This window comes from Bidens hawaiensis, unplaced genomic scaffold (assembly GCF_021521415.1).
Source record: "Bidens hawaiensis isolate Kalapana, Puna unplaced genomic scaffold, B.hawaiensis_p1.1 tig00008604_1, whole genome shotgun sequence".
Lineage (NCBI taxonomy): Eukaryota > Viridiplantae > Streptophyta > Magnoliopsida > Asterales > Asteraceae > Bidens > Bidens hawaiensis.
In genome coordinates, this window is record NW_027491621.1 from 146988 (window position 1) to 170207 (window position 23220).

The 23220-nt window shown below is 35.4% G+C and overlaps 1 protein-coding gene, 1 long non-coding RNA gene and 2 pseudogenes across 4 annotated transcripts; 1 reads left to right on the top strand and 3 right to left on the bottom strand.

Moving 5' to 3' along the window:
- Positions 1-2522: 2522 nt before the first annotated feature.
- On the top strand, positions 2523-3654 carry LOC143529613 (xyloglucan endotransglucosylase/hydrolase protein 15-like; annotated as a pseudogene). Its single transcript, XR_013134694.1, has 3 exons — positions 2523-2862; positions 2966-3167; positions 3232-3654. The product of XR_013134694.1 is annotated as a xyloglucan endotransglucosylase/hydrolase protein 15-like (transcript).
- An 11-nt stretch (positions 3655-3665) lies between these two features.
- Positions 3666-5123, bottom strand: LOC143529614 (uncharacterized). Its single transcript, XR_013134695.1, has 3 exons — positions 4893-5123; positions 4726-4820; positions 3666-4200 (listed from the first exon to the last, which is right to left on the bottom strand). It is a non-coding gene; the product is annotated as an uncharacterized LOC143529614 (long non-coding RNA).
- A 3648-nt stretch (positions 5124-8771) lies between these two features.
- LOC143529616 (uncharacterized) lies at positions 8772-9104 on the bottom strand. Its single transcript, XM_077025374.1, has one exon. It carries the CDS (start codon positions 9102-9104, stop codon positions 8772-8774), a length of 333 nt encoding a protein of 110 aa, XP_076881489.1.
- A 1186-nt stretch (positions 9105-10290) lies between these two features.
- Positions 10291-17580, bottom strand: LOC143529620 (uncharacterized; annotated as a pseudogene). Its single transcript, XR_013134696.1, has 19 exons — positions 17422-17580; positions 17084-17194; positions 16907-16969; positions 16753-16823; positions 16571-16670; positions 15515-15585; positions 15106-15206; positions 14909-15012; positions 14765-14818; positions 14271-14326; positions 14106-14144; positions 13889-14033; positions 13622-13800; positions 13470-13537; positions 13271-13388; positions 12592-12618; positions 11598-12525; positions 10909-11199; positions 10291-10766 (listed from the first exon to the last, which is right to left on the bottom strand). The product of XR_013134696.1 is annotated as an uncharacterized LOC143529620 (transcript).
- Positions 17581-23220: the final 5640 nt, after the last annotated feature.

Here is a 23220-nt window from a genome sequence, read left to right on the forward strand (position 1 = left end):
TACAAATCTCAGAAATAAAATACTTTTTGCTGAGCTTGTACAGAAAACTATATTTGTATTGTAACTATAGTTTAAATATTTTTAGAGTCATACGTTTCACCAGCATATAGCTGACATATTTTTCCACTCATTGCAGGTAACTAAGTTATAGTAAGCAATAGAAAGGATTGGAGGCAACATGAAGATAGAAGCTAGTGTTACGATATGGATCGGTTTTGATAATAAAATCCTTGTAACAAAATAAATAATGTTTTGTTAACTTATACTTGGGTGTTTAATCCTGAGCAAATTTTCAATGTAAATTAATATTTTTAACTTAAAGTCTTCCGCTAAAATTAACTTACATCTGGTATATTCAGGGTGTGACATTTCTTCTTTCTCCACTTCGTTGGTAGCAAATGAAAAAAAATGTTTTATAAAAACTTGTCATCTCTTGATATGCTCATCTTGTGGTGTAGGATATCATATATTTTATATACCTTTGTTCCTTGTGGATAACCTAAGAAAATTCCCGGTCTCCCCCTTACTTCAAATTTATCTTCTTTGGTCTCCGTGCTTCTGTAATAGGCAAGACAACCAAATACCCTCATGTATCTGTAGTCGGGTTTTAAATTGTATAATACCTCGTAGGGCGTTTTGTGTCCTATTACTTCTGATGACATCCGATTTATGACATGTGTAGCTATTAGAACGCATTCTCCCCAAAACTTTGTTGGCAAATTTGCTACAAACTTCAATGTGCGTGCCGTTTCCAACAAGTGTCAGTTTTTCTTTCCACCATGTTGTGGTGTGTGTGGACAAGTGTTTCCTAAATAATTTCCTCGCTGGCATAGAACTCAAACATGTAATTTGAGGTGAATTCCCCCATTATCACATCTAATTCTTTTAACGTTTTTGTCAAACGGTGTTTGTATCATCTTGTGAAAATTTACAAGACAAGTGCTCGTGTCATGCTTGTGTTTGAGAAGGAACACCCATACCGCACGACTAAAATCGTCCACTATGGTAAAAAAAATAGCTTGCACCTGTGAAGCCCCATATGTCAAAATGTAATAAATCAAAGCAAACATATCAAGTTAATTACTTTTAGGGTTTGAGTTTTTGGTTAAGGAAATATGAATGGGATGGGGAATATTATCAATAGAATCCCTTTTACAATAAGAAATTTTTTTATGGCATCAAAGCCATCGTAAGAAAGATCCAGAAACCAAAAAAAAAAAAAAAACTCAAACCCTAAAACGAAACCACCATGACAGCTTACCATCCCGTTGCCGATGATGAGCAACAGAGAGCAGTCTTGGGAATCAGAAGGCCCATCACCGACGTTTCCGCATTCCAAACTCATGTTTCCGCAAAACAAGACAACCCCCAATTTCAAAACAAACCCAAGTAGAAAGAAAAGGCAAAACCGAAGGCGACTTCTGTCGAAGGGCAGTTGAGTCTGATACTGGGAATGACTAGTGCACAATATCAACGGTTTGTACATTTTTTTGGGAACAAAGATGGCGTAGCCAAAGAAAGCACACATGAAGCTAACATGACAGGTAACATAAGTAAAGAAGGTTAATGGATAATTAATTCGGGCGCAATCGCACATATAATTTTTAAAGCTTCAATACTTAAAAACAAAAGAACAAGAAGTTATGAACCACCGGCAAATGGTGAAGCCGTAGCTGTCAAAGGTAGCGGAGACTACACCCAACCAAACAAGATGACGATCAAAGACGTTCTTTTTATTCCAAATTTCAAGTGCAGCCTACTATCAGTTAGTAGACTATCACAAGACCATAAACCACTCTCAAAACTATAAAAGCTCCACTCACAGAATTTGATAGTTAGAATGCGAAAAGGAGTTTTCATAATAAATCCCAAACACCATCGTAAAATGTGTTGGACCTTTAAAAGTTGAGAACCTGAATTTTCCTATTATGTGAAGAGTATTTTAAATGAAGAAAAGAAAAAGATAAATTAAAAACTTGAATTTTCGTTATGTGAACAATAAAATTAATTAAAAAACAAAATATACACAAAATTAAATAAACTAAAATACATAATAAAAAAGAATAAAATTAAATTAATACTACTAGTCGTTGGAACCAATATTGATTTATACTAGTCATTGGAACCAATATTGATCGATGAACCAATATTGATCGATTAGAGGTAGCCTCATTGAATTGGTGTAATAACTGAACGCCCATATTATTTTATTTCATCAATAGAGTTAATGTGGTGCCATTCAAAACAAAAATAAAGAAAGAGTATGTGCAAAAATATACAAAACTTTTATGTAGGAAAATTAAATATCGAAATTGTTTTATCTAGGATTTTGGAAGGAAGTTTCATTAAAAAAAATGAAAATATGTCGAGAAACACAAACCATAATTGCTGTCATTGCACCTGGAGAATATATGAGTTGGCACGTACGCGTGAATGGGTGTAGGTCTAATTTTAATAATCTTTCGGTGGAGTACGTCGCCTCTTTTCCACCAACCAGGATGGTTCCTGTGGCAAATTTCAGATGTATATAAACAATCACTTAAACATAAATCCATCACATCTCCTTCAATTCCTTTCTCTCAAATATCAATACGATGGGACATTCAAGCTATTCAAACTCTAGAGCTTGTGCAGTTGCTCTAACAATCTCATGTCTGGTTATAGCCGCCTCTGCAGGAAGCTTTTACGATGAAATGGACATCACTTTCGGAGGCAAACGTGCTCAAATCGGATCTCGCACTTTCGCTCGATCAATACTCCGGGTCGGGTTTCCAGTCCAAGCACGAGTACCTCTTCGGAAGGTTCGACATGCAACTCAAACTAGTACCTGGAAACTCTGCTGGTACTGTCACCACATTCTATGTGAGTATTCCAATCCATAATTTCACCTTTTTATATATTTTGATGTTTAACGTTATGCTCACTCGCTAATGCATGACTAATTTGTATATATTAACGACGTCAGTTGTCATCACAAGGGGCTGGACATGATGAGATAGACTTCGAGTTCTTGGGCAACACCCAGGCAGCCCTTACACAATCCACACCAACGTATACTCACAAGGGAAAGGAGATAAGGAACAACAGTTCCACCTATGGTTTGACCCAACCGCGGCCTTCCACACATACACTATTGTATGGAACTCACAAAGTCACATAAATTCTAGGTAGATAATTAACAATATTATTATAGCCCATGAGTGCTGATCTTTTGTATTTTTTTTTCTGCAGTTTCTTGATTGATAACATACCTGTAAGAGTGTTTAATAACCACGAGGCTGCTGGAGTTCCATTTCCCAAGAGCCAACCAATGAGGGTATACGCGAGCCTGTGGAATGCGGATGACTGGGCGACCCAAGGTGGGCGTGTCAAAACTGACTGGACAAAGGCACCCTTCACCGCTTATTACAGAAAATTCAATGCGAATGCGGATAAAGTTGGTCCTAACTCAAAGTCCACAAGCACCCTTAATGATAACCAGGCATGGAGAACACAAGGAATTGATGCAGCTGGGAGAAACAGGATTAGGTGGGTGCAAAGCAAGCACATGATCTACAACTACTGCAGTGACCACAAACGCTTTGCTAATGGTGTCTCGGCTGAATGCAAACGTTCCAGATTCCTTTAAGCCTTCCACTTGGGATTTTTACTTGAATGCACACTACTACAAAACTGGTGTTTTAAAAGCGGTTGAAATCCGCTTCAAAGGAATCTTTAAACCGCTTCTGAGCTCATCGCTGTTAATCAATTATGTGTACACTTTGAAGCGGTTTTTGAATTGTTAGTATATTTGAAGCGGTGATTTGTTTAAAGCGGTTTCCTCACAAGAACCGCTTCAAACTTACAGATTACAAATTCATTTGCTGCCAGCTGTGCATTGGAATTTGGAAATCCAGAACAAAATATCGATAAATAAATAGCAGCCAAGACTAACTAAATAGCTGGATATTTTATTTCAAAGAAACTGTTAATAATATTATGCAATAAAAACTGCTACATATATTACCAAAATCACACAAATTATCTGAATTCAACAATAAGAAAACCATACAAAATTTTCAAATAAATAATACGAGAAACTTATAAATCTAACTTAATGTGGGGGTTGTTTTCAAGCAATCTACCAAAAAGCATCGACATTACTCTCATTATCATATCGCCGATCCCCGCGAGCTTAGCAATCCCCGATTCTTGCCAAATCTGAAGCAAATAAATGAAGTTAGAATAAACCGAGCAAAACCATAATCTTATATTTAAGAACCCGACAAACCTTAACAAAAAACAACCCAATCTGAAACAAACCCGTAAACGAAAACCCGAAACAACAATCAAGACCCTTATTTTCCCTTTACCCCTAAAACAAATCCAACCCAAACAAACCCTAGCCTGAATAACCAAAACATATATTGTAACTAATCCCAAATTACAAGAATACCAACCAAAGTTAATCCACTACAACCAACAAACCCATATAAGCAAGAAAACGCAAACTATGAAACTAATGGCCATAGTATCACATGAAGTATAAACAAATTTTAGATGGCGGCAATAATAAATTTTAGCTATTAGCTAATTATCTTTGCATTTAAACATCGCAAATATAAGTGTTCGTGTTGGTGTTTTAAGAATCAAACCCGAATAACAAAGATTTTCGAGCTCCAAAAACTGCAAACTACCTAAGACATAGTGTAATAAACAAATTATTATGAATATATAAATACTTACATTGTTGGGGAATTGATTATGATAATGAAAAACAAATTCAAACATATGCTTTGTAACCATGTATCCACGTTCCCAAGTGCCTTTTGTTTCTTGCACTACAATAAAAAATGCAATTAACTATAAACCAATTAACAAAAACTAAAGAACTATAAATATAGAAAACATACCTCAACAATTTTCCATGTAAATATTTCCCAAAAGCTACTCGAATTATGTTTCAAAGAAGATATTTATCTTGGTCCTTAACGCCTTTTAAAGAGCATCAGTCACTTGTCTATCATTCATACTTTTTATCATTCACGTGTTTAGAAAATCCAATCAAAAGAGTCATGATCAGAACATATAAGTAAACAAATCAACTTTTTGTATAAATAGTGAATAAGTAAACAAATTGAGTATATTTAGCAAATATCTAGTACATACTTACTATAATCATTTGATAACTTATACACTGTATCAACAATCCATTTTCTTTGTTAAACAAAAAGTTCACAATTTCATATAGCATATAATAAATTGTATCATCATAAACAACTTCAAACACTTAAAATAAAAAAACACAAGATTTACATGCTAACATAACCACCTAAAATCATCATAAAATAAGGCTGCAATATCCAACAATATGCCATCAGTTATCAAATCACATAAAAATTGCACTAAAAACATATTTGATGTTAGAGAATATATCACCCAAAATACTATAAATCTAGACAGTAACTAAATTAAGCTTATATAATCCATAAAGTTATAACAGCAAACTAAGATAATATAATCATCTTGGCAATTCATCAAACAACTAGAATGCAAAACAACAAAGCAGATAATATCAATGATAAACATGTTAATCAGATTGTAGAAAATGAAATAATCAAACTGTAAACCGTTCACAACCCAAACTCGTGTCTAAAAACATGATGTTTAGTTTTTGATTCGTTTAACAAATACAAATACACAAACTAAAGTGCAATCCATCTATGTAACACATATCAAAAGGCTCCAACAGTTAATCAACAAGAAAAAAACAAATGGCATATTCACAAACACCTTGTGGGCATTCACATGTATTGAATAACTGAAGAACCGACAAGCTCCAAATACAACTATATTAACATATAAAAAGCTCATACAGTTACCTTTAAATGAAATTCGGAAAAAAAAAGCTTCAAATTGATGGCCGGGCACCTCGTTTTGGGTTCGTCGTCTGGCCGGTAAAAAAGATGAAATTGATGGCACGGTTCCTTTAGGGTTGGCTACTTGGCTTTGTGAATATGAAGACGATGGCGGGTGTTTGACAGATTTTGGAAGGAAAGAATAGATTTGGGGGTTGCATGTTTGATAGATTTGAGAAGGAAAGAATAGATTTGTGAATATGTAGTTATTACTATTTTTTTGTTCTTTAGAATGGCAGATTCTTATTAAAACAAAGGCATACCATCAAGGAGCTAGTGAAACCAAAAAAAAATTGGAAATTACATTTAAGTATATAAAAACACACCAACAATTACAATATAATCAAGGAGCTAGAACGATCCACTATTTTGGAACTAGACAATCTTCTATTGCTGATAACTCTTTTCAATTCTATATTTCAGTAGTCTCTAATAAGAGGTCAAGAAAATGGCTTGGATCACATTTTTTTAAGACATTGGAACCACCTCCTTTATTCTTGCCAAACTCCAACATCACTTCAATAAAACTGAACTTGTGGCCCATGCACAAACTTGCCACCAAACTTCTGTAGCTAAAGTTCAAGAGATTAGAATATGGATTGTTGAATTCTGTATGATGCCACAATTCACGCATGGCTCGTTAGGGAATGATACTTTCGCCCCCTGTGGGTTTTTTTGATAATTGGGGGTTTACCCTATTCATTGCCACTCCCTATTTCTAATCTTATCATAAATGTTTGTTAATTCCTGCGGCTTATATGGCGTACCTAGATGATGAATTCGAACAAATATTCAAACCTGTGATCTTGATTTCAATCTTCAAAAATAATAAGCAGCCTGAATTAATCTTTGAATCGTTTGAGGGCTTTCAGATAAACCTTCGCATGATCATGCGAATGATTTATCGGATAAGACCGAGATTTCTCTTATTATTGGAATTAAATTTGCATGTTGCTATGAATTCTTTCAAGAACAGTTTCTTCTCTATACGATCGATCGAGAGATCATACCATATATGGCCTCCTTTATATCTTAATAATTAATTGGTTTTACCCAAAAAACCAATTAATTATTATCCCATCGCTGCACCACATAATATATTAAGTCCCAAATTATTATTCTAATAACAAAATCTTAATAACAAAACTCAAATAACATCTAGAAATAAATGGAGCCTGCACCCCTGACAAGTTAACCCAATATACTAAAATACATGTTGATAACACACCAAAAATCCTCCCCCATTTTAGTGATATTCATAATTAACTTAATTAACCTCACATAAACACAAACATATGCAAAAATGAAATGTCGTGACGATTAAATTTCACATTAGTATATTACACACTCCAAATATTCAAATATCGGGGTGTCACTACGAATTGAACCCTTGCTATACATAGTGAATACTCGAAGATATAATACACACACGTTTCATCATCATCGTACTTAGTAAATCTCACCAATAACAAAGCTATGGTAGGGTCTGAGGAGGGTAAGATGTAGACAGCCTTACCTCTACCCCATAGAGATAGAGAGGCTGCTTCCAGTGAGACCCCCGGCTCGATAGTAATTTTGCATCAAGCCTTGGACATAAGACACATAGCACTCAATCATCGGGACACCGGCTGACTGGTGCATGTACCCTTGTCTTTCGGCTATCAACGCCACCACATGATGCCTGATTAACCTTCCGACACTTTTAACGTTATTTTCACAAGATTAATAAAATAACGTCAAAATTAATGTAATTTCACTTTTGCCCACCCAAGGGTTTACACATATATACATTATATGTGCCCACCGCAAGCAGGGCGTTATACATTATACACATACGTTTATAAATCTAAATTTGAGTTGACAGGATATTTTACTAGCATGTGCCTCAATCCTTCCAAGAATATATCAAAGCTTTTTGAAGAGACAAAACTTCATATTCTTATAGGTGGTTCATTAATCTTGCACCCGCAATGTAATTTTTCAATGAACTATTAAGAAGCTATACTTCAACCTCCTTTATCTCACGGTCCGAACACATACCTTGCGATGATGCTACTACTATGTTCCAGTTTCTAGATGTTAAGCTTTCCACATTGAATTCAGCATCTAACGTCATATTATATGGAAATTGGGTAACTTAATATGAGAATTTTTTAGGTAGACTTTAAACTCATCCATATGGCTTATTTATTCACGAGATCTCTTCCTAACTCTTTAATTAGATCATCAGACATGTAAGATATCACACCATGCATGAATCACACTATGTATCATATATATATATATATATATATATATATAACCGTCTAGGCTTTCCATTATACACATAACTATAATTCATAGTCAGCACTATCACCCCTGATAGATTTTGGTGATATTAGTTTAGCCACAATGAAATTTCAGAATGCCAATTTCTTATCCATTCGGCCTCTTTTTATCACTTACTACAAATGCTACAAACTCACGTTGCATTTTTGGTGTCGTTCTCGTATAGATCCGATCTTAAACACTCCTTGTTAAAGTGGACCGTTTCGTGCATATAAACGACCTCATCGGCTTTTTCGGTTTCCGCTACGTTCACCACGTATAGTTTTGGTGGTTTTCGGTCCGAACACATTGACGTGAATTGTCCGAGCTAATCGCATTTGTAATATTGCACCTTGGACCGATATTTCTTAGGCTTGGCGGTTCCCACGCTCGAACCAGTCTTGTTATTAACTCGCTTTCGATCTTGACTACCAGACCTACCACGTCCACGACCCTGGTTACCATAACTACCTCGACCACGAACATTATCGCCTTTTCGGTTTTATACGAGTCGAACCTGCCAAACATTAGACTCTCGTTCGTATGTAGGTCTTCGTTACCAATTCGTTACTCGTAAGCCTTCATTCGACCGACCACATCTTCATACCCAACTTCCTTTAAATTAACTGTTTGTTCAATTAAAGCAAACTGAATATACCTTCTCGGAAGGCTAGTAAGAAACTTCTTTACGAGCTTCGTTTCATCCACAATCTCACCAAGTGATGCAGATCTTGAAGCAATACCCGACAACATGTTGGAATACTCACCATTGGTTTCCGTCTCCTTCATTCTCAAGTTGTCAAGTTCTTGAATTAAGGTTTGTAACCTAGCATCCCTTACTCGGTCAGCACCCATATGACGAATTTTAAGTGCCACCCACATCTCCTTAGCGGTAGCCATGTTCCCGACTTGCATGACCTGATCTTCGGGAATGGCTTGAAATAATAGAGCTACAACCAAACTGTTCTTTTTGACATCTTGCTATCTGGGATCGATCGCATCCCAAACACCATGTACACTGAATATGGCCTTCATCTTCATTAACCATACCGTGTAATTAATCGAGTTCAACATCGGACATTGAAGAGATGGTGTCGCACCATCCTTAATTGTACTAGATGCAGAACTAGAACTCAATTCTACCATGTTTATCTTCCTTCTTGTTCGAACGTACCTCTAATTAAACGATTTTGGTGTTTCCGGATCTTGATCCAGAACGTGACCACAACGCTAGTCACGTTACAGCAGCTCTCCTGAACCAACTTTAGCCTTCTCCTCTGTTGAGTCTCCACAGCAGCAGGTCGTGATCAGAACTTCAAGTTCTGATACCAATTCTGATATGAACTGGAAGAGCAAAAACAGAGAACACGATGCTGCCAACTGGCAAATATTATTAATCAGAAATCTTAACTCAAAAACTGATGACATCAAGTATATATGAGATCTAGATTACTCCTAGTCTTACTCGAATACAATTTCAATTCAAACTTGCAAATATTATTAATCAGAAATCTTAACTCAAAAACTGATGACATCGAGTATATATGAGATCTGGATTACTCCTAGTCTAACTCGAATACAATTTCAATTCAAACTATGTTTATCTAACAAACTTAATAGATAAACCAAACTTGTTTATTTATTCTTTATTATTAGAACGAGTTTGCATATAACTCGAACTTGGTTGGCCCAACTCACTGAACCATTTCGGTAATTCCCAACAGATATATTACATGTATTAAGCCTTTTATTTGTCAAATATCCTTTTTACCATGTACATTTATTTAAATACTAATGCGCCAGTTTCGGCTGTATTAGGAACGGGTTTCAGTTATTTTCGGGTTAACCGAATTTTAGTGATTCATATTTAGGTGCTAAAAGGGCCGGTCAAAGAGATGTTAAGCGTGGTGAAGGTCGTATCGGATGTTGGGGTCGACCATAACTACATAGGAGTCAAAATGAAGAGAATTAAAACACCCAAGTTGACAAAAGCATCAACGGAACTAAAAACACTGTATCTTAGCACAGTGCTACTCATATACAAGCCCTATACCAGTTTTAAGTTTCTATATAACAAAATTAAAAATAGTAATATATTAATTAATGAACTCTATACATAACTTTAACATCATACATGCATTAATCACAACTCAATAACCAAGTTACTAGTCCAATATATAATCACAACTCAATAACCAATAGGGGGTGAGCCCACACACCCATTTATAATAATTGTTGCAACTATGTATATATGCTATAGACATATAATCTTGAAAGCAGATACCTCACATTGTCATCTTTCTGCAAGTGTAGTCAAAGATAATCTGTAATATGCCCCTCGAGTCGTGCTCCTTCGGCAGTTTAAGTAAACGAGCCACTCTCGTATATCCGGCATGTTGCCTAAGAAGAGACTCGGGCTTTACACCCGCCTTCGGTTCCTGATTAGGTGTTTTGGGTTGTGTTAAGGCCCACTGCATGGCCCATATTGCCAAAGGGCGCACGTAGGCCAGAGATCTGTATGATCCATTTACGTCCCAAGCTTCCGGAGTTTGGAAAGAGTATCTGCAAGCATGAAAAAGGCATTCACGTAATTTTCGCCAGTTATAAAAAAAAAACAATTTGTAAGTAAAAAAGTTAATAACGGGTCAAACGTGTTGGATAATAGGTCAACATGAATTCAAACAGGTCGGGCCAGTAGACTTACCCGCCTCCTTGTTCAGTCCAACCAGTCTCATAAACTCCACTTGCGTTTTGAAAAGCCATATCGATCATGTCTTCATGAATCATGCCCGCAGCAACACCATAAGTAACTCCGGTCCATATTTCTCTTGATTGCAGACATGACATGTCAACTTGGCCACTTGGCAGCATCCCATTAATTGCCCCACGTTTCCCGTTTCCCACTTTCATTACATTATAGTTATAAACTTTATCCAGTGCACTTCTTGCCTTGTCTTCATCAACAATTGGAAAAAGCCCGCACGCTCTTGCATACCTACGGAAAAAAGTAGTTTTTTCATAGTTTTAGATTATTGACTCCTGAAATAGATATATAAAAAGTATATTACTCGGCAAGTCCCTGTGGCATGCACAAATGTCGTAATGTGTTACAACTTTTCAAATAAAGGATGTTCTTTGTAATTACCTAAAGGACAACCGGCAGGACACTATCTAAAATTGGGGTAAACCAAAAGGACAAAAAGGGTAATTTACTCAAAAGTTTAATCGATATCCATCTATGGACCAAACGTGTTATGTTTTTCAAACAGTCGAGACTATTTTCTTTTCAAAGCCAGGAACGAAAAGTGAAATTTGTGCAAACCTCAGGAACTTCCCAAGCAATCTACTCAAAACAAATAAATAACATGTTGCAACTTGCAAATTTCAACAAACCATTGTCCGGCTAACTGATCAGCTTGAATTGAAGAACTCGCCCTCCCGTTACTATCATCATAATTAAAATAAGAACCATTCCATAACTTATCATACACACTCTTTGCTTTCTGAAACTTCACCCAAAAGTAATCCTCACAGCCCTTATCACCAACTTCCGCCGCCAGTGCACTAGCGGCTTGCAATGCTGCCACCCACAACCCACCAGAATATGCACTCACACCTGTCACCGACCACGTATCATACGTTTGATCAGGAAACCCTTCATTTTCAATCATCCCATCACCATCTTTATCAAACTGTTCCATATACGCCATTGCTATATAAACCGAAGGCCAAACCGCACGTGCAAAACTTTTATCTTTGGTAACCACCACATCTCTATAAACTTGAAGAACAAATTTCGGGTTCAAATCCTTCCACTGGTCAGTATTGAATATGTTATAGAAATTAACATCAAACCATGGATCAATCATTCCAATATCATGTGGGACCGCACCAAGTGCTTTTCGTGGGACCCGTGTTCCGTCACATAACAGATCCATTTTTCTTGGATCGTGCATTAGTACTGCAGCTGCAAAGTCTCGTAGCAGGCTTAGCTCGAGTTTTGGGAATAATAAAACTAACGCGTATGATGCGTAGAAATGGACATCGTATGTGTTACACATGTGGTATTCTATTCCTTCATAGTAAAGAAATTGACCAATGTTTTCATCTCCTGGTTGTAATAAATTGGTGCCAAATGCTGAGTTTTTTGATGTGGGGTTGTGGATTTCTTCAAGTGCTGATGTCATTCTTTTGAGAACATTAACAGCAGTGTCGGGTTGGTGAGATGTGTTGACATTGTTATGAGAGTTTACGTCAGATCTATCTATTGAGAATTTATTTTCCGTAATGGTTGATAAATTGTGTACAGGTGGCAGTCCGTCTGTAAAAAGAGATGTGATGTGAGCTGGTTTTACTAGACAAAATTATGCGACAATATTAAGTTTACCTGTCCAAATTGTAACCCATTGTATAACTTAAACCCATATCTAGAGTTGTTCACTGTCCGATCGGGTATGTGGGCCAAACCACTAATCTAAAGTTTTGGGGAACGGCTGGTTGGGTGTGTTGGCCATGCTGGCTGGTTTTACCCGTTTGGTGGTTTAACAGTATGGTTTCGGAGATTTGAGCGGATTTTTTAAATCATTAGTTTGTATTAAAATTTTGAAATGATAAAGATGATTCATAATTAATATATATACATAACCATATAACCAAAACTATATATATATATATATATATAAATGTTAAAACAGTTAGTTCGAAGTTCCAAACCAAATCGAACTCTTGAAACCACCAAAATCAAACTGTGAAACAAACCGTTTGATCTCAATTCTCAAACCGGCCCAACCCATTTAGCTAACCAAAATTACCCAAATCAACCCATTTACTGAAGAATGGGCCATGATGTGTAGATAAAATCAAGAATTTTAGTTTAAAAGGATAAAACCTAAATCAACTTATTCAAAAATTTATAATATTATCAATCGAATATGACTTGTATAGTCATACTGACACAAACTATCCATAAGAAAATTTTTAAATTTTAGAAAAGTGTTTCGGGTCAACCCAACTCGACCCAGCCCATTCAACCTATATGAATTACCCATTTTGAACCGCCACCGAACCCATCCATATCTCCATCTTCAGTAAAAAGAAGTAAATAAAAGTTTACCACTCAGGGAGCCTCTTATCATCAAGGATAGGCTGCTGCCATGATTCTCTGTGCCTCCCAGTTACCGTGTTCTAGATTTCAGAGACCAAATTAATTATATAACATGTGAACTGAAACCCTGAAGTCAGTATAAATAGACGAGAAAACACTACCAAGAATAGCATCATGTGCAATTTTCGCAGCAGCATCGTCATGAGAGCCATAAAATTTTGTGTAACGCCTATTTACAAAACAACAAATATAAGAAAGAAGTTAATTAATTTGATGTAAACTAAAGTTATATACATTATTGTGTGGGGCCCACCTATGATAAGTCCGGTTTCGGAAGCGTACTTCAGGGCAGTCCCACGACAGTGAGAAAGTGACAGTTCGCACTGCGCCAGGGGGTATGGTGACAGAAGCTGCAACAGATGCTCCTATAGAAGATTTCGGTTTTGAAGCCATTGGCAGTTGAGAGGAGTCAATGCAGTCAAAGGAGCCATTCTGAATAAAAAAATTACAAAATAAATATCTGGCCAACATAATGGCTACATAATCAACAGCGGCATATAGGGAAATTTGTTAAACAAACCTGTTTAATTTCCTGCCACATGTCTTTAGCTGTGAAGCCCTGGAAGTCTCCAGATGTCACAAAAGACGGGCACTCGGAAACATGAACGTGATTTGTTTCTTGTGCTGCAATAGCAAAGGTTACTGGGGTTTGACCATTGGCACTCCTGAATTGACTTACAAAATGAGAGATGTACCATAAATGAAATAAGAAATAATATTCAAGAAGAATATATTACATGTGATGAAGGGTTACACCATGAATTCCATTTTTCACCCTGATTAAAAGTAATGTAACAGTATAACATTAGAATATGACATTTAACAATTCCCAAAAAATAATATTTAGGTACGTGATCACTGATCAATATGGGGTTGAAAACTTGAAATATATACATTCTTACTTCATTTTCGTATTGAAATGATGACCAGATAATCCAGAGAGCCCACCAACGGAGTTCTGAAATAAGTTGAAAAGTAAATAATCATAGAAGATTGATGAAATATATGAAACCAGTGCATAAAACCCGCGCACTGCAGTGGGGTGTTAAAATGGCAATTTTGGAATTTTATAAAACACCATATTTTATAAGTTATGAGAAAAACATAAATATGAAAACAAAACAATAAGTTTATTGTCAAAATGTGGATGGGAAAAAAAGGAGAAAAAACAAAGGGAGAAGTATAGGGTGTAACATTTATTTAAAGCTGAGGCCAGGGCCATATTGTAACTTGAATTCTATATTGAGTTTACGTTCAAAATTCGGAAATCACTTGTACTAAGTGCTTCAAGCACTTCTAAGATTTGATGTGACACTATGAATAGTTTTTACCGACCATTTGCAAACTGTAACTAAATATAATATAATGATAGCAGTGACGGTAAAACTTTACTTACCTCCCATGTGAACAGTAAGGTGACATCAGCAGCAGTCTTTCCTAGGTTCGACAACTACAGAGGATCACAATGAATGATAGGCTAATGTTATGTCATCCAGCCCAAATTTATAATACAAAATAAAATTTAAGGGATATATCATACTGTGTAAGTAAATACTGCCACAGGATAACTGCTTTCCTTATAATTATGAGGGATAATTGGGGAAATCTGGCGACAAACTATTTTTAGGTCTGGATCAGGTTCACCTACATTAAAGAGAAGAGATTGATGAGTTTTGACTCAAAAAAAGTCAAACTTATAGAAGTGGATCTTTTATAAACATAGAGGATGATATATACCATCATACACTGTCCAAGACCTTGGGTATAATGCATGGTATGTAGAATTATGTCCACTAAAATTCCAGTCCCACGATCCAATACCGTGACTTGATTTATCTCTGATTATAAACATTACCATCAGTTTCATTCACTCTTAAAATACAAAATGAAAACCAAAATTTTACAACTCTCAAGATATTATGCATACTTTAGCATTTCTGTGTTCGGTGGGCAGAGGACAGTTGAATATTTCTTTCCATCTGGTCGTGAGATAAACACCTGCATACATTCAAAACATATTCCAGTCCCACGATCCAATACCGTGACTTGATTTATCTCTGATTATAAACATTACCATCAGTTTCATTCACTCTTAAAATACAAAATGAAAACCAAAATTTTACAACTCTCAAGATATTATGCATACTTTAGCATTTCTGTGTTCGGTGGGCAGAGGACAGTTGAATATTTCTTTCCATCTGGTCGTGAGATAAACACCTGCATACATTCAAAACATATATATAAAATCACTTACAAATTATAAATTAGAAACATATCAACATGCATTTCCAATATTTATAACCCAAAACACAAGCTTTTAATGCATAAAGTACAATGCTGTTAAAATATGTTTGCAAATATATGATATTTTTGAAGGTAGGGAGAGCATATATGAAATTGACCCGAATTTAAATGTATCTTGTTAAATGAGAAACACATCATCACCAGTCATAGGGCTGTAAATGAACAGAACCGAACCAAACGAGACCTTGTTTGCTCGTTAAGAATTTACCGGACAAACGAACGGATACTTACACAACCGAACAAAAATTCTTGTTCGTGTCCGTTCATTAAGGATATGAATTTGTTCATGTAATCATGTTTGTTCGTTCATTAATTTCATAAACGAACACGGACACCAGCAAACGAACAAACAAATGAAAACAAACATCAACGAACATAGACGAACACAAAGCAAACATAATTACATAAATGAGCACAAATAAACATATATAAACTCGAAAATAGAAAACAACCATCTTAATCCCAAACATAATACATAACCAGCCAAAACATAAATAAAGTGAACCACTTAGAGATAATAAACGAATGTAAAGAACAAACTTTCATGAACATATTACCGAAGGCTCATGAACACAATTGAACGAACGGGACCTCTGTTCATGTTCGTTTATTTAATTTATCTAACGGAGTTCCTTGTTCATGTCCTTTCATTTATTAAACGAACAAACACGAACAAACTTCCCACCGAACAGTTCCTTAAACGTCTGGTTCGTTTACAGCCCTACTAGTCAACCATTAAAAGACGAATCTTTCTGGTGGACGAATATCAAATTTTGATGGATGATGTAAGAAAGTTCCTCCATAGATGAAAATTTTAACAGTGACATAGGTTTTTATAACCTTATATAATATAAAGAACGCTAAGTTAGCAAGTATTTGATACAAAGAAATAACTCACAGAAAACTGATTTGTTAATACTGGTTTGTCTTCACAAATTTTAGGAAAGAGTTGCCAACGCAAAAATTCGCCTTTATATGTTCTGCCAATGCTACCTGCACTGGCAGATGTATTTTTTCAGCATTGCTAAGAAAATGGTAACTTTGTATATCACAATACCCTAAAAATAAGTAATGGCTTACCCAATACCGCCTAATGGAACACCATTACATGAGGTATAATAGTGTTTCTTGAAAGGGTCCATAATAGTTCCCTGAAACAATACAGTATAGGCCACTCAGTTACGATGATCAAACTATACATTAGAGAAAGATTTAAATGAACAAAAGAAATTACATTTCCGTCCCCCTTTGCAGCATCTTCTCGGTTCCAACGCCATAAGCGATATCCTAATGGAGCCTACATAAACGAAACAAACAATTAATATAATAAGACAACAAATTACCAGATTTTGCTACCAAACATCATTTGATTATCATTCTTCTAGGTCTTCATATATCGAACGATACATACCAAATGGATTATTTCTTTGATCTTTATACCAAACACTGAAAGAGGATTTTCCTCAGCGTTCAGTTTCCTCTTCCAAGTCAGAGATGCCGGTCTTGCTGGATCAACTTCACCCTACAAACAGAGAGTCAGCAAGTTACATTTAAACTTCAAGTTGAAAATTAATGAAAGTACACTAAATATTTATGACTATATGCCCAATTTTGCAAAATATTTACAGTCACAGTTACAGTAAAGAAATTATATTTACATGAAAAAATTGTAAGAACTGTTATGGATAAAGAGACATGAGAGACAATATAAATAAATAGCAAAATAAACGCATTTCGTCGTCAGTCTACCTCAATAATTGCAGAATTAGAAGCTTCCTTATCATCAGCATAGTTATTTGTTGTCATTTCCCTGAAAGAAAATACAGAAAACCTCAAACTCAACATCAATATGCAGGATTTGATCTGGTCTCAATTCTCAAAATAGGACACCAAAAACATATATTTTCACATATATAGACTACAAATATTATTTGTTTTTAATCCTGTTTGTATTATTTTTAACAAAATTAGAGGTCCACTTTTTATTTAAAAAATCAAACTTCCATATAATTATTCTTGTCAAATTGAATTCAAAATAAATCAAATCGTTCGAAGTTAAAAGCAGAACCTAAACTAGATGGAGCGAGTGTTTACATCTCCTAGATCTAACATTTAACAAACAAAATCTGTTTCATCTTAATTGCTTATACCAATTGATTCACAATCATAAGTATTGACCAATTTCTGCATTTTGACCAATTTCATACTTATGCAGAAATAAACTTAAATTCAATAACCGAAACCCGTCCTGATCCGAACAGAATCCTGTTGTGATCCGAAACCCATTCCGACATGAAACCTGTTCTGACCCGAAACCCGTTCTGACCGACTCAAACTAAAGGTATGTTCATGATGAAATCATGTTTTTAAAAATGAAAAAAAAAATAAAATAAAAACTGTTTTGGCCTGATACCCATTCGGACCGTATCTAACCTGAACCCGCTTGGACCCGAATACATTCCAACCCGACCCGTTCCAACCCAAAACAACCTCTCTTTTTTTTTTATTTGACCTGTTCCGACCCAAACCGTTCTGACCCATGACCCGTTAGCCAAGATCAACAGCAAATTAGGTTATAGGATTATTCTAATAGCATCAGTTACATATTATTATTATTATTATATTGGCGCATTCATTTCACACAAAGCTTAACATTACACCTCGATCGCAGTAACAAAAATAAAAACAAAACAGAATTATGGAACACAGTTTTCAATTTCGACAATCAACTACCAACAGTAACATTAATCAAAAGAGAATGAATTAAAATTAAAAGTGAGTTGTTATTATTATACCAATGATGCTTACGAAGCCTGATGAATGAATCTGAGAGATCGCCGCTGCTGGTTAACAGTCAATGACCATCGGTTTAGTGTTAATAAATATACAAACACCAACTTTTATTATTTATATTTGTTTATTTATATCAAACAAACAAGATTAAGATTATACTATGGTTTAAAATTTTTGTTTTATTTACTAGATTTTTGTTATTATTATTTTTCCTAATCTTGTCATTTTCTTTGATTTCAATAACCAACTCATTTTCTTCGTATTTTTACCTAATTAAATAAAAGTGACCGGATGTTTGATAACTAAGAGATTACCAAATAACCCTAAATCTCGTGAATGATTTTATAAGATAAATAATGCATGATTAATCATTTCAATACATTTTATTGAAACCACTTGGGATGCTCCATGCAGTTTGCACGAATAGTGCCATCACCACTTTGGTGGGATGGTAAAGGCTTTGGCCTTTGGGTGAGAGGTCCAGGGTTCGATCCCTGGCATTGGCGGTATAATGTAAATAGTAGGAGGAAAAGCTTGAATGTTCAAAAAAAAAAGTTTACACGAATAGTAAAATTACTATTATACCCTCTATATTAAATGGCGGAGCTACCTTTGTGTGTTTGGGTTCGTCGGAACCCAAACTATTTTTGGTTTTGTATAGTGTGTAAGTACTGTATTAATGAACATACTCATTCTTACTCGGCTAACGAAACCTATCATTTTCAAAATATATTTAAACCATTTATTATGAAAATTTTAGATATTTCTTTTCAGTATCTTTAAAGAAACTACACGAGTTACTACACCCGATTCCAGTGTAATTACGATAGCCCGTAATTTCAATTAAAAAATGGTCAAATAACCCAATTAACATTTAAAACGTAGATAATAATTAATACAATCTGAAATTTAAAAGACCATTAAAAACGATTACCCGATCAGTTGCTGACTCTTCATCTTCCATGACTCGACTCCAGCCCTTGCCCTTTGATTACCCTTAGATTTGTTCGACAATTCGTTCGATTCGTCAAGTTAGAATTTAGAATCTATCTTTTATGCCTCCAATTAGGCTAGGCTATCAAACAATCAATAATAATTCATTATTGATTTTTATTTTCAAATTCAAATACCCAACCAATATGAGTTAAAAAAAAACTAACGTTAGTTTTTTTTAAGTTGTTTACGGTTGTTATTTATGTGTAATTGTAATATGTAAAAGCTAATCATAGAAGAAAAACCGAAAAATACATATTCTGATTTTAAGTGAACAGAAGATTGAACAAAATTAGGATTACTGATAGTACTATTAGTATCATGTAACATCCCAAAAATTTCTGTTTAAATTTGACAACTTATGAAAGATAAGGGACCCAAAATACGGAATGAAAATTATGAAATAAGGAAATGAGTTTATCCCACATTAGTGAAATAAGAAATTATAAGGAAAAGTGATTGCAAGATAATATTCTTGCATGACAAGATACTTAGTGGCCTTAGCAAGAGTACGAAGCACCCAACGCGCATGCGCACATGCTCGGGTGATGGGCGCAATGTGACGCTTTGATGCCGCACTTTGCACTTCGCACACTCGCATCACCGCGAGCTGTTTAAGGCCGCTTGAGTATTTTTTAAAGAAGAATGACAATAAAAATAGAAATTTGAGTTTTGGAACCTATCACGCTACGCGATGGACCAGTGGCGAGATGACAAATGGCATGAGTGGCAGCTTCTGATAAAGCTGACTCATTACGCTACGCGATGACCCTTTTAAAAGGTCACCGCAATACACAATGAATCATAAAATTTGCCTATAAAAGGGGGTTCATAGGACATCCTTCATCACACAACAAACACGCTTCTCACGCACATATTAGCCTCGCGAATCGTATCGAGCCCCGAAGATCAGATGGTGTTAAGCCTAATAGACGACATAGAGTAGAACTGTTGCTCGTTCAAGCTTAGGCATTTAACTCCAAATACCCATGTAAGGTAGGGGTTTCGCTTAAGTTATTATATATATTTATATGGCTTAGACCCAAATGCAAGCACGACATACATACTTTACCTCGTGTAGTAAATGCCTATGGAACCAATCCGCTATCTGATTTCCACCACGATTGGTACATGGTCTATTAGCCAAATGTATGCACATCCCACCTCGGAATTGAAAGAACATCAGCAATACGTTGAAATTATTGGATGTCGTGCTCCCATTTGACAATACACACCTTCAGCTCCGAGTCGTATAACCATGAGATAATGTCACATTTCACCGTCTTCGAAGTGACAAATTTCTTCATCTGATAAACTGTTGCACGAGCTTTCAGCTACTTGTCATCTTCCCGTTCAGCATACCTCAATACTTCAATGATCTTGTTCATCCTTGACTTATTATGAGTAAACAACCCATCATCTGAAGTTCTCATGTCAGCTTCACTTACTTTACTCTTACCCTTCTTCTTCTCCTTTTATTTCTCCAAACGCTCTTCTGCTGCTTGATATTGAAACGCTATACGAGCCAAGATCTAGCCGCTAACATCGACACATCAAATCAATACGATTACGAAACGTTAAACGAACACGGATACGTTAAATACTGTTCATAACATTAAAGGACGAAAGACATTATGGTGGATACAATAAGTTATGGAGAGAATCCGGCATGGTAACAGTATAGATAAATTAAGGCTCGGATCTCTGTTCCTTTTCTATGAGTAGGAGCTGCCTATATATAGGCTGATGTGCGAAAATATATATATAAATAAAACACAAGTCGCAACTAAGCTTTAAAAACCAAACAATCTATCCTAGTTCACACAAACGGCAAGTGTACCGGTCGCGTATAGCACAGATGAGGAAAGTCCGGATATCGAACTCGAAGACACGTGAAAACGTTTATAATTACTAAACTCTAACCAAGACTCACCAAAACATTTAATTGATTTATTTTAGAATTTATTTAACTACTTAACTTAACTGAGTGAAAACTTTTGACAAAACTTTGAAAACTTTGTTTAAATTCAATATATAAAGACGTCTACCTAGGAATGAATCATGTTGACAGAAATAACAAGACAATGGATTGAAAATATTCACGACACCGGTTATAAAAGATGACACAACTAAAACTTGTTTAAGAAAGTCAAATTACCTCTCAGTCTCTCTAACAAACTCTAACTTATTTTAGTTGATTTTAAAGAATAAACCGGAAAACAATTAATAACGTGTTCAGTTGTCGACTCTCCTCTCGGTCTTATCGACACACTATCCTAATGGAGACAAATACTATGTCACCAAGGATAGAGGAACAATTTAACTTAACCCAAATTAAACCAACTAATTACACATAAACACTCAAACTTGACAAGACAAAAACCCGCTCTCGCGCGGTCTTAATTCTAACAAGTAAAAGCAACGAGACAATATTACTTCTTATCACCTCTCGGTCTCAAAGAAGGTGTATTTTAACTGATTTTATTACCCACTTATCCCTACGGTTGTACACCCCGCAAATAAACCCTAAACACCAAGTCAAGAGTCTAACAAGCAATCAATTAATCAAAACTAATTCAATTAACTAATGCAAGAGGATTATAAGTAATAAAACATAAAACACAGCCATCACACACAATCTAATTTATGGTTTAGTTAAACTTTACATCAATAATTCAAGTCTTGAACATTAACAATCCATTATACAAGTCTAAACTACTCAACAATCATCTATCCTAGGTAGAACAAGCAAGTTTAGCCTAACATTGATTTTGGACAGCCATGCATACCTAAGAAAAACATCACAAACATCAACTTAAACATGATCAAATTCATTCATGATTCAAACACAATCAATCACAAGTCAAACTATCAATCACTTGCAAAACAATCCAAAATAAAAGACCACTTCAACAAAGTTAGGGTTCTTGAACAATAACCAAAGTTTAAGATCAATTACTTAGGGTTTATGGCTGAGATTTATGGATGTTATTGATGCCTAGCAGTTGCACAAGATCCCCCTTGATGTTCTTCTTCCTCTCCAGCCGCTACAACCACCAACAGCCGCCAAGGATTCCTTTTTTTTTCTTCTTCCTGCTGTTCCGATCGCAAGGGGCTGCCAAGGTTAGGGTTTTTTGTATTTCGGGTTTCTTGCTTAGATAATGGCTGAATTCCCTCTTAATTATCTTCATATAATATTACTTAAGGCTTCTAACTTGTGGGCTTGTGTTGGGCCTTGAGTTATAGCTTTAAAACTTGACCAACAAGTCCTCTAGAATCTTCCAAATTGACTCTTTTTTCACCATCTTTCATAAACCTACAATTAACATTTAAACTTTGTAAATTATTGCACTTAGCCCCCAATACTTTCATAAATTAAACAAATAAGCATAAAAACCATGATAAATTCATAAGAAAAGTAAGTGTGTTTCACTACACATCATAGGCAATCAGCTCCCATTCGTTAAGTTGCTCTCATTCGTTATACTGTAGTAACGAATGAGACACCATTCGTTATACCTTGATAACGAATGGTAATACCTTAACGAATAAGCCATCATTCGTTATATCTACATAATGAATGGGCTCATAACTTAACGAATTTCCTAGTTAACTAACAAATGGAGCCATTCTCTATACAATCCATAGGGAATGGATAGTTTACATTAAATATACAGACTAGTCTATCTATAACTTATTTGATAGCCTACGGACACCAAATAATGCACTAACACTTGATACTGTCCTGTAGTGAAAAATGGA

Excerpts from the sequence above, each read along its gene's own strand:
- LOC143529616 (XM_077025374.1), bottom strand. The coding sequence starts at position 9,104 with ATGGCTACCGCTAAGGAGATGTGGGTGGCACTTAAAATTCGTCATATG.